The 13,302-nt window shown below is 37.0% G+C and overlaps 1 protein-coding gene across 3 annotated transcripts in view; it reads right to left on the bottom strand.

Moving 5' to 3' along the window:
- The window catches only part of MCTP1 (multiple C2 and transmembrane domain containing 1), a 606,741-nt gene that overhangs the window by 66,155 nt on the left and 527,284 nt on the right, over nt 1-13,302 (bottom strand). For all 3 annotated transcript variants that reach the window (XM_010380609.2, XM_010380611.2, XM_030927232.1), the window contains one exon: nt 8,380-8,433. In XM_010380609.2, the coding sequence (XP_010378911.2) occupies nt 8,380-8,433 (54 nt within the window). The remainder of the gene's footprint in view (nt 1-8,379; nt 8,434-13,302) is intronic.

Below are 13,302 nucleotides of genomic sequence, written 5' to 3'. Positions count from 1 at the left end.
TGTCAACCTCCCGAGAGCCAGGGCTGACACACTGCTATTTCGAGAGTTTTTGTCAAGAAAGGGGAATAGAAGAGGAAATTCACTGCTGCAATACAGAAGTTAACTAGCTTTCCAGGGGACTTGTCTTGAAACATTTGATTGACTTTCAAATGAAAGTTCTTTTTTGAGGAAAAGAAAATCCAACTATCAGAATAACCCAACAGGAAAGAGTCCATTCATAGTTTGCTTTACTTGATGGACATTCTTACCAAATTATCTATGTAAATCTTTTCATTTAAATTATTTGAGCCCAACCGCCACTCTGGAGGGAATGTCAGAGACAGATATCTACCTAAACATTCCAAGACTGAAGAAGTGCTTCTGCAAAGTGGAACAAGGTGTAACAAAGCTTGACAGGTAGAAACCCACCACCAGCTGGAATCACTAGATAACTCTTTGAAAGCTAATTCTGTTTCCAATGACTTTAACATAGAGGCATGAGTATGTAATTATTTATTAAAAATATGATGGAGCATTAATGATGGAGTTTTCAAAAGATGATCGCAACACAACATGAATTCGACAAGGATTTTGGAGAACTCCAGGATTCCTCACTGTGCTTAATCCTCATCTAATAAAGCCACAGCAGCTCCCATTTTGTTACTGTTTTCTTTGGCCAAGTCTGTTTCTAGCACTTATTGCCATAAAACTGAAAAGTCATAGTCGATTGGATATCAAAGATAACAAGCCCATTGCTGCATCAAAACTACTCCATAATATCACAATCAAGCCAAACACCACCCTTCTTGTAGAAGCTTGCTTTGGAATTGAATGAAACATTATTTTTTACTGGTAAAATCTGTATTTATCTCAGGTGTTTGAGGAAACAGGCATTAAGTTCAAGAGCACGGTGGTGAGGGCAACGAAGATGACTTTATAAAGATACTTTATAGTCTCTGTAAAATAATTCAATTTCCATGGCCAAAAAAAAAAAAGCACATGAAAAAGTTTGTTTGTGTATATGTGTGTGTGTGTGTGTGTGTGTTTTGTGTCCTCTTCTGGGGGAGAAAGTATAAATCTTCAGATTCTCAGAGTCTGTGACTTAAATAAGACTAAATTCACTGTCCTTTCAGGGGTAAAACATTTTAAGGAATGAAATGAATGTTGAGAAGAAGTAAAATTCTTCATCTGAAAAATGAAGTAAACCATAAATTGCTTCTCTATTCACCAATTAACATAGACTTCTAAACCAGAAAGTATACAACTGCATTACAAATGGGCAATAACCCACTCTCAATTTTGAACAAACTTTTCTAAAATCAAAATTAAGAAATTTGGATAAAAGTATTTGCTTTGTTAGATACTGTTTTCAGTTTTCATATTATATGAAAAAATGTGTAGCTGTATTTATATAGACCAGTGGGATGAAGTCAATAAGGACAAAGGAGGAACTCAGATCTAGTGCTCTGAAATATAGTATTGTTTGGAGAAGTATAGGAAATGCAGGTGGAAGTTACCTGTATTAGTTTCCTATTGCTGCTGTAATGTGTTACTGTAAACCTAGGTGCTTAGAAATCACAAATGATAGGTCAGAAGTCTGAAATGAGTCTCACTGGGCTAAAAGTCAAGATGTGGACAGGGCTGCATTTCTTATTCAAGACTCTAGGGGAGAATCATTTTCCTTGCCATTTCTAGCTTCTAGAGACATTTTCTTGGCTTCCCCCTTCCTCCATCTTCAAAGCCAGCAACAGCAGTTCCCACCCCCTACCAGTTAGTTTGTGTTTTACTGATACTGTGCACCCTGTACTTTCCCAGTGGTTACCAGCTGTTCATTCTTGGTTATTTCTTGGTCTTTAGGTCCTTCTCATACTTGATGAGCCTGCGGGGTTCAGGTACATGCTTTCTTGGGCTGCAGATCTAACAGCTTGTACTTCTTGCCCTTGTAGACCATCCTGTGGTTCTCTGAGTCTGGTTAATGACAGTGAGAACAAGGGGGGTGGATTGAGGACCCTGTACCACCTGTCACACTGTCAATGTGCAGCTGGGAGAACTCTACCTTTAGGTGGTCCAGCTGTCTCAGAAGCTCTTCCTTCTTGCCATGAAGGTCCTGAGGCTTGATCTTGGCCATGGCTTCACATGCAGCTGCCAGCTGCCATCTGCTCTGATGGCCTCTCCACTTGCGATTACATTAGGCCCAATCAGACAAACCAGGACAATCTCCCTATTTTAAAGTAGGATGATTAGCACCCTTCATCCTATCTGCTGCCTTAATTCCTCTTTGTCATGTAACATGACATCTCCACAGGTTCCAGGGATTAAGTCATGGGCATTTTTATGTTATTCTGCCTACTACACACTCCCTTAGTTGAAACTGTAGGAAAGGATTGGATGTGTAGGAAAATAGTGAAGAGAAGTAGAAACCTAGAAATCCTAGAAATAAACAGTCTCTAGCTGGGGTGAAAGGTATATTCCCTTACTGAATTATCCTAAAGACTTAAAGATCATGTCTGAGGTAACTTGCATCTGTACTTTGACAATCCCCCTTCTCCCAGAAAACCTAGTCATAAGGAAGGGTAAGGATGCCAAATTTGGACTCATAAAAGTTGAGTGTTAGGTCTGGCTCTTCCACTTGTCTATATCCTTTAGCAATTCACTTAAGTTTGGCTGAACCACAGTCTCCTCACTTTAAATTAAGGGGGTTAAACTAGATTATTTCTTGGGTACCCTCCAGTTGTAATGTTGCTATGATTCTAGATGACGTAGATAGTGTTTCTGAGGACTCAAGGTGAGTGGACTATCAGCTTAATGGGTGTTTAAGCACCAATAGGTTCCCAAAGGAGAAATGGATCCTTCCCTGATTTTTAATCTTATTATTTGCTCTTCTCCCTTGCCTGTCCAGCCATCCCTCACCCCAGATCAGAATAGATAAGCAAATGGGATATATTATACTGTGACTGTAAAATATACCTCAGTTTATAACCCTGGTATGAAATGTTCCTATAATCTTTGAAAGAATATGATTTGGGAGGCTAGTTTTCCTCATTAGTTTACTGTAGCATAGGTGGGTTCCAGTCTTGCAATAAATACATCCAAGGAACACAAGGATTGTTCCAATTTTGCTCTAGACCATGGGTGGGTCTATGTGGTTTTGATAGGCACAATTCTAAGATGGCTGCCAAGATTCATACCTTCCAGTAGATATATCATGATAGTCTCCCTCCCCTTGAGTGCGGGAGTGGGTTTTGTAATATGATGGTGTATTAGTCTGTTCTCATGCTGCTAATAAAGACATATCCAAGACTGGGTAATTTATAAAGGAAAGAGGTTTAATTGACTCACAATTCCACATGGCTGGGGAGGACTCACAATCATGGTGGAAGGCAAGGAGGAGTAAAGTCACATCTTACATGGTGGCAGGCAAGAGCGAGTGTGTGCAGGGGAACACCCCCTTATAAACTATCAGATCTCATGAGATTTATTCACTATCATGAGAATAGCACAGGAAAGATCCACCCCACGACTCAATTACCTTCCACCAGGTCCCTCCCATGACACATGGGAAATATGGGAGCTACAATTCAAGACATTATTTGTGTAGGGACACAGCCAAATCATATCAGATGAAATATGTGGTTCCGTGACTAGGTTACATTCTATGACACAATTGCCTTTAAGAAAAAGAGATTATTTTTGATGGGCCTGACCTAATCAGGTAAGCCTTAAAAGGAACTCATCTCTTCCTGAAGAGATTTGAAGTATGGAGAGACTCAACCCAACAGATTCTCCATTGATAGATTTAAAGATGGAGGAAGCCATGGAATATGGCAACTAGTATCAGATAGCCAGCAAGAAAACAAGGACCTCAGTCCTCCAACTATAAAAAACTGAATTCTATCAATACCCTGAATGAGTTTGGACATGAATTCTTCTCCAAAGCCTTCAGGTGAAAACGCAGTCTGATTGATACCTTGAACATGACACCCTGAGCAGAGAGCCCAACTGAGCTGTGCTGGACTTCTGATCTACTGAACCAAGAGCTAAAAAGTGAGTGTTGTTTTGAGCCTCTACATGGGTGGCAATTTGTTATGCAGCAATAGCAAACAAATAAATGAAAACAATGCTATTCCAGTTAAATGTGGCTTGAAAATTTTAAAAGAAGTGTTTTCCTTGTGCCTCCTTTCTTCTTGCCTTTCTCCAAAGCCTTAATCTTTTTCCCCACTGTGCCGTTATTTCATTGAATATAACTAGAAAATGCCATTTTGTTGGATTAAAATCTTCTCTCATATCACATCACGTATCATTCCCCTAACCCCTCATAGTTCATTTGAGATGCCAGAGATGCCCAAATCTTGGGTATGTTATATACATGTTTTAGGGCTGGAGAATCAAACCAGAAAACACAGATTTCAAGAATTAAAGCAAAGAATCTGTTTATTTTGAACTAACTCAGATATGTTTTGTTACATTTAGTTCTCTTGAAACACAGTAACCTTGACATAATGGCTGAAGAAAAAGAAGCAATGTAAGCATAAATGGCTGAATATTTTAATATCTTTTATCAGTAAACATTACTAGAATGCCATGCATGTGAATCCATGCTTTTTCTGAGGAAAACCTGCATTTTATCTTCTGCTTCCTGATATCGCAGCTGGATCTTATTACAAGGGTAGGATGCACCATGGGAAGCATGCCTAAACTTTTTAAACTACAAAAGGAAATCTGATCTTCATTAATTAGATGTCTAGATTATACACACTGACCACTGTATTATCTATAACATGGTGAAAAACACTATTATATGGCTTGTTGATAGCTCCACCTAGGTAATTTAGCTAAGCCTTATTTGCTAAGATATTCTATTAACCACAAAGGCAGGATTTGGTGTCAGGTCAAAAAATCAGATCAAACTGTGACTTTGTGGTTGATGGTTCAGAGAATGCTCTACAACAAAGGGAATTGAGAACGCAGTATGATGTCTAACATTTAATTCAGGAAAAATGTCATCTCCAGCACGGCTTAACAGAGTGCTACTACATAATGCAGATAAGTGAAAATATTAACAAGTCAATGATTCATTACTAAGCTCACCATGTAAAACCCGTATTCTCTGCCTTTGTGAAAACCATGGAATTAGATTAAAAGAGAAGCCACCTAATTTTAGATTTAAGCAAATGTGAGCAATGGGTTTGAGAATGAAGGGTAAGTCTGTGGATCACAAACCCTCACCTGAATAATGATTAGCTCTTTTAATAAGAAACAACATTATATATATTTTTAAAGCTATAATCTGGAAGAACTTCAAAATCTGGGAATCCAGGTAAAGCATGATTTAGCTTTTACCAACTTTAACCAAAGTCTTCCCTGGTGCTATAGTCAGTACTAAAAAGTTATTACAAAGCTATTATGTTAATTACAATTTTGTCTGCTTCAGCTTCGTATACCTGTGTCTTTGTCATGTATATAATTATGCAGACGGAAAACACCCTCAGCTCAAATGAAATAAAAGATTTCAGTTTATGCCCACACGGATCTTGTCAAGTAGCCAATGACTTGCCCTTTCATTGTGAGTGACTAATATCAATGCTGGCTCTAAAGAAAGACACTTTTCATAATCGCCCAACAATCTGCTAAGTGAAAACATGTGGACAGGCTTAGGCAAAGCCTGCCAGGGGTCTTGTCGGAATGGAAAACAGGTGCTCTCATTCTGTGCCACGTAATACCCCATTTACCCCCAAGTCCAAAGGTTATAGGACTAATAGCTGCCTTGTGGTAATCAGGGAAAGCCAAGACACTGGCCCTGGTGAAACATCTGGGACATATTTTACATACTTCCAACATATGCTTCAGGTTCAATTAAAGTGAGGCTTTGGCACATTTATTAATCTTTTTTACTTTTATCCTATAAGAGGACCCACTGACCTGACCCTACTATTATACCATATGAGAAAACAGAAATAATGAGAGCTAGAGGTCAGTACCTGCTCGTATGGCAAAGAACACATTTGTTTTCTCATAAAATTCCATTACCCATGACTCTATACACAAACTTTAAATAAAGGAACCAACGAATTTTTCAAAGTAGGAAATTACCCTTCTTCCACTCAGAACGCACTGATAGCCAAGACTTAACATTTACCGCTGTGACAGCCAGTCGAGATGGAAGATGGAACCTTGCAGGATCCTTTCATATTTCCATTTCTTATAGGAAAAACTATATTTCAAGACGTCCACAAGATTCTTCCCTCTATTATTCAAGCACTTAAAAGTCTATTGTAAATTATTACATTTGAGATTTTATTCAGATATGATTTTTGTGCTATCAATTGCATTATGAGTAAAAAAGAAAAACCTCCTTTATTGCTCGAATAAAAGGGTTGGATTTATGAAAATCAGCTCACAATCCTTTCTCATGGAAAACACACTGCTTGTCGGCATCCTGTACAGAAGAATACTGTTGAATTCACACTGTAATTTAAGCACTCACTTTCAATCAACTTTGGTAACTAGATCTGAAAATGTGTTAGAAGCAGGGTGTCAATTTCAGACTACCAAACACTAGATTACAATAGATGTTACTCCAGAGATTTGGCGTTGTTTCCCCCGGGCATGTTCCACTTGACATCTATGTTTTGGTGAGCTGGTTAACCAGGTGTGTCTACTTCCCATACTTCCCATCCTCTCCATTAAAAATGGCCATAAAAAGGGGAGAGATTAGAAGTACAGAATATCAACAAACTGACTAAAAACATAGGTTGACTTCAAGCAGGGACATTAAGTACTAGACTTCACTAAGGGTTTTCATTTATTAACATTTCTGGGGAAACGCCTGCTGCTGGGACGGATCTTTATGGTGGCTTTAATAATAAAGCAGCAACAAGCAAGAGAAAATGGCCATAAATGGATGGCAGCTCAGTGTTTATCAGCAGAGAAATGATGATTCAGAGCTGGCATGTTGAGTTAAAATACAAGCACTCTACAGCTCTACAACTGACCTTAGCAATAAATCATATCATTTACTGCCAGAAGTGTATGCTCATGTTATTTAACATTAAAAACAAGCACATATGTGTTTTTGCAGGAAGGAGATTTTGTTAGTTTATGTTTGATGATGTTGCTAATGACTAAAGGATGTACAGAAGAAAAATTTCACATACCAACTCTGTCGATTTAAAAATGTTTGAAATGGTGTTAGAAGGGAGAAAGAGTGTGTGTGTGTGTGTGTGTGTGTGTGTGTGTGTGTGTGTGTGTCTGTTTTCCTTCAAGCATTGAATATTAGGAAAAAAATCATGTAGAGAGTTAACTAATCACTGAATTTTTTTGACATTTCTCATACATGCTTCCAACACGCAAATTATTTTATTTTTGGAGACACGGACTTCAGTGGCACACAAATTCTTACATTGGGATATAACTGTACATCTGTACTGGAATCAAAGGTCAAGGGCATAAATTAAAATATACTGTTTTCCTCCTTTCTTCAAAAAAAAATTCACTGCTTTACCACAACATAAATCAGATTCTGGTGAAGGTCAAAAATCTGGTTTTACATGCCAAACAATGTGGAAATAACGAACGATTTTTTGTCCTCTGCCTCTCGATCTCAACCTAGGACTTTTTAGATTTTAGGTCTGGAAATGCCCAGAGATGATGATGTAACAGCATCACTATCCTCCTTGCCATAGAAAGCGGTAGTTCCAACCCCAGCCACTGCTGCAGTGGTGCAAGATCATCCTAATTCCTACCTCTTGTTGTCCCCTCTCCCTAGGGGACAACCAATCCAAGCAGTCCCAGAAACTGGCTGTTATTTACTGTGGTCACCATCCCCAAATCAACCAGCGATCGAATATAAGCCTCTCTGAATGGGCTTTCCTGATGGAGAAACCACGTGGCCATTTCAAACCTCAGCAAGTGCAGTAAGCACTGGGGTTACTTAAGTGTCCTCTGGAGCACTCTGCACATTCATGTCCGTTTGCTGAGCAATTGTTCAAAAATTACAGATGACAATATCCATGTTCAACTCATGCAGGCTATGTTTTCACTCCCCTGTTCCCCCAAAGCATGGCCCGATTTGTAATACTCAAGATAGGACAAATTTTTGCCCTTCAACAACAGTCGTCACTGCTGTTATCTTCATGAGAGCTATCAAGTTCCAGACAAGCTGAATTATTTTTTTTTGTTCCTGGCAGAAAAATATTTGACCCAGCTCTGGACAAAAGCGAAGAGGATTTATAGCCTTCTCTCCCTCTTTGCAACATGCAGTGGCATTGTTAGGATGATAAACAGCACTGTCCAATTTTCTGGACTCAAACACTTCAACTCCTTTTTTAACTGTCTGTGAAAACAGTGTCATGTCTACATTTCCCCATCCCCAGGTACCCAAGTGCTGGGAAAGATAATTACCTTGTCATCTTTGTCATCTTCTTCTTCCTCGTCCTCTAGCATGTCCTCCACTACCTGCAGACAGAAACAGAAGTCATTTTTTGTGCTCTTAAAGGAGAGAATTTTGTTCTGTCATTTTGAACCTTTTGGAAATGAAAACTTTATTAACATTTGAAACAGGCACACTGAGAAGGGATATTTGACCTAGAGATAGTGATTAGGAAAATGCTCTGCGTTTCATTGATTAAAACCAGGGAACCGAATCCCAGTTAGGGGAACTGGATTCATGTGAAATGTTTTGTGACAACCTCAAGAATTTGAAATATGCATAAGGTAAACCAACATTAATTTGGGGGATGCTTTAAATCAGGAAATTTCCCTTCTACCGATTCTGTTGTCTGTATTAATCAGGTACTTGAAATTTAGAACTAGATAACTAGGCATGAAACAGCTCTGCTATTTCTAATTTACTTTTCACCAAATTCTAAGATTAAAAAACCATGTCTGTTAATTGATTCATGCTGGTGGTCTATGGCATAAAACTAACAATATATTTTATGGCTCAAATTTTAATTCTTATGTATAAATGTCAAGTCTTGCCTCTCTTACTTTTTGATTTTGTGGATTACCCAAAACTCTCATTTTAATTCTCTGTGATTTTACACAAGATTATGAGAATGCATATTATAAAATGAAAATTAAAATATATAATTGCATGTGTATAGTGTGTGTATAACCCATGTAGCTGGATATGCATATATGTATTTTTAACTGGCTATTTAGCCTACCTCAGCAGAATGGAATAATCATTTTGGATTTCCCAAATAATTTCCCTTTGCCTTGATCAACATATAACCATTCAGAATGAGACTTCACTCCATTTCAGGCTTTTTAAAATGGTTTTCCACACTTCACAAATATACACATATGCACGCCACAGAAACCTACAGTTTAAAAAACCTTGGGAGAAGTGTTGTTATTCAAGTAAGACCCAACTTATTGTGTTTATGATATTTGATATGGTTTTTAAATTCCTTTTCTTCCTGATCCTATATCTCTGAATAGACTCAACAGAAGCATGGTTATCAAATATTTTAAAACTTTTCTCCCAAAGCTCATAACTTTAGAGGACAGAGACACCTAACCCTCCTTTCCTGTGTGTGTGTGTGTGTTTTAATACCAACAGGAATACTCTATGGGTGAACACTTTAATAACCAAGACTGTATTATGAAAAGAGTTACATAAACTGAGATAATATATCAGAACTCTGTTATTCCTAATAATTTTTCTCAAATATTCTAAAAGCATTAACTGATTTAAAAGCATAACACAAACACAAACCTCCAGGTCTCATGAATGAATATATAATGAAAGCATCTGACAACCTGTGAGACTGTTCCTAATTTAATGTCGTGCTTTCAATCTTCTGTTAATTGGTAGAATTTTGAGGTCTTTCATTTGGACATTCAGCATTTCAAAAGAATCACAGTAGTGCAATATGCAGTTTTGCATATCTGATGAGAGCTTACACTTACTTCAGAGACATATAAAGCAATGAAGATTCAACAAGAAAGATGGACTCTTGACAGTCTCTCTAACTATATCCGGCTACTCCGTAGCATTCATTATAAACCCCTTTGTCCAAGGCACATAGTGCTAGGTAATGTGGGAATACACAGATAATCCACAAAACTTCCTCTTTACTCCTACCAGCCCTCAAATGGCTTATTATCCAGTAAAATTTAAGCAGGGTTGATCAGATAAGCTTTCATGTTAACCTTTCATTTCCTTACATTTAAAGTATTTGCATCACAAATATAAACACAATAGTGACAGTATATAGTTGAAGTGATATATGCTAGGCTATTCCAAATGCTATTTGTGAGGGGTTTAAGATGGAAAAGAAGCTACATTGGTACATTGTGTTGCTTCAGAAGAATTCACCTAACCCTTGTAAGATTTTCTGAAATGATGATTATTTCGTACCTCTGATAAAATTATCTTTCAGATTTAAATGAAGCAATTTTTTGTTTTGCTGAAATTACCCATGCAGATTCATATCAAATACATCAAGGAAAATGAGGTGAACACTATACTTTTACTGCTGTGAATAAACTCATTATTATAGCTACTTATAATTAAGAATGTATAATATGCCTCTTCTCTGCAGTACTTACTATCATATTTCAGGTGCTATGAAGGCAGAATGGTGGTGGGCTGTGCCTAGCAGATTGTCAGGTACATAATAGGTGTTCACGAAATATTTTTTGATTGAGTGAATAGTGAATGCATCATCTATTCTTCATATCATTTAACACACTTTGGGTAAAGTGCCTATCATGTATCTCACAGAATTGACTTAGTTCACCTGGAAGGACTTATACCTAATCAATGATGCAGACTTATAAAAGCAAATATTCAAAATGCTTTCAAACATTTGCCTGAGAATAGAACCCATGAATATTTAACCATTAAGGTTGGAGAATCTCCACTATCTTCAAATTAATTTTCAAAAATTCAAGATAAGATTAAGCCATAAACAAGCCAGTAGCTTAATTTACACATTTTACAGATCATCTGTGGATCTTCTGTTCAAGTATGACTCAAAGAGGTCTACAGAATCAGGCTCTTCATTTGCAAAACCCAAACTGTTCTTACCCTGCACAAGTGGGTAATTGGCTACGCACAATTGCTCCACAAATGTGCAGCCAGAACCACCCAATACAACCATTTGCTTTTACGTTTGGCAGAAAAGTGTTGTGTTAGTGAGAGGCCTTTTTGCTGTGTTTTAGCACTCTAGTGAGGGCCTTTCCCCTCCTCCAGTGCGTTTTTAAAGTTACATCATAAACATCTACAAGTGAGGATTTATAATACAGATGGTTTCCTATTGATGCCTTTAAGCTGCTTCAGAACATATCCCACACCATTACATTTTGCTCGGGTGAAGCTGAAGGTGCCTTAGAAAATGGAGATGATAATAGCACCTATCTCACAGTGTTAAGGATCCAATGAGATAATGCATAAAAGTGCTTAATACAGTTCCTGTATCAAAGGAAGTATTCAAAAATGTTAGCTATTAATAAAAATAAAATTGCATCAAGTTAATATTTTAAACATTAATTTTCGGAAATTAAATATTTTTTCCAGGACAAAATATTCTGTGCTCTTAATGACACACAAAATTCTGATTCATGTTTTCACTGACTGTAAGAAACACAGAGGGGTACAGGTAGAAGTGTAGATAAAGATTCCAAATTAAAATGATGATGCTTTCACAACTAATTTTCAGGCTTTAATGGTCCAGTGAAACGGATGACTTTGAGGACAAGAATGTCTCAGAAGCTGAGCTGTGCTTTAAGACAAGAGCTCTAGCCAAATGCAATGAACATTGAAACTGCAAACTGAGCTTTTAAAAACAAACTGTATATATCACTGAAGTGCATTTAATGACTGCACAAAATTGCAACCCTTCCCAGAGAAATCAAATAACACCTGCTATTTAGGATGAGAGTGCTGGAGTTTAACACTTAACTAAGGAAAACAAAAGAAAGGAGTCCTGGTATCAAATTCTAGCTCTTTCCTCTTCAAATAAAACCAAATAAGCACTACATCGTTTTGTTTGCAAGTATACAAAGTCCAGTTGCCCAAACACTTGTCAGCAATAATTTAATTAACAACATATACTATACGCAGGATTTCCTTGAAGGGGAAAAAATGAAGAGTGACGAAAAATCATGTAGTAGAAAAGATACATTTACAAAGTTCAGTTTTTTCTCTTTTTTCTTAAGGGGGAATTATCTCAGATCGGCTCTAGAATTCTCTTTCCAAATTATGCTTTCTGATACCTTGCTTGAAAGCAAGTAGTATTAATCAAACAAAGGAAGGGCACTAGGGAAATCAGAAAGATGTAATGCAAGCAGTTAAAAGTGACATGACCTTCTGTAATGTCGCTCGTCACAGACTTATATGCCACACACTCGAGGAAGGTCTTGAAAGAAACTGATTCTTGGTACTATTCCTTGAATGTAATACTAATAAAGATGACATTTAAAAAAACACACAGACAACCCCAAATGCAGCACGCCTGCTACATTGCAGCCAGAGAATAAATAACATTATTTTAAAAGCATATTTCTTTCTCCATATTCAATATTTGCTGAACATTTGTCGTTAACATAAATATAATATGTGACTATACATTTAAAAAATACATTTCCAAAGTTAAAATTGTATCTATAGACCATATATTTTGTGGTTTTAGAGGAGCTCTTGTACTATTACAAGACTTTTAATTGTAATCCAACACAACAAAACACTTTATGATTTGCAAGGAAAATGTTATTTGACTGGAAATGCTAATAGTGATGTTGATAATCTGAATAAAAACGTGACATGTTTGGTATTATTGTACCAGAACAAAAATGTATAAGGGAGGTGACCAGAAGGATGCAGTAACAAAAAGACCAATGAGGAAAGGATGAGGGAAAGTGGGTTCAGGTAAACTTCATTATTAAAATCATTATGGGACAGTGACTACTCGTTATTGCTTTTTAACACCAATTTAAGATGCATGTTTAAAACTAATGACAAGAGAGGGTTAAAAGGCCCATGAATTATTTTTTAAACACTTCATATTATAATTTTTCCATAAGTAAATTATTCCACTTATTTAAATCCCTTCGACCAAAAAGGAACCAAAAAAAAATCTTGGTTATGTTAACCTTGGAAGGATTGAGTACTCTGCAACCAAACCTTTCAAAAGCCAGTGCTGATACAAACCAGTTTCTTTTGTGTTTGCTCCTTTTCCTTGGAATTAAATGGATGTTTTACTATGTTCAAAATGAATAGTTGCACAACTCAAATTGCTTTACTCAAATATGGTCTATAAAAATGCAACACATTTACACATTTAAAGAAGAAATTGCTGCTGTCCAGATGTGCAA

This window comes from Rhinopithecus roxellana, chromosome 3, assembly GCF_007565055.1.
Source record: "Rhinopithecus roxellana isolate Shanxi Qingling chromosome 3, ASM756505v1, whole genome shotgun sequence".
Lineage (NCBI taxonomy): Eukaryota > Metazoa > Chordata > Mammalia > Primates > Cercopithecidae > Rhinopithecus > Rhinopithecus roxellana.
The sequence above is the reverse complement of the archived record's forward strand: the minus strand, read 5'-3'. Positions and strand labels throughout refer to the sequence as shown.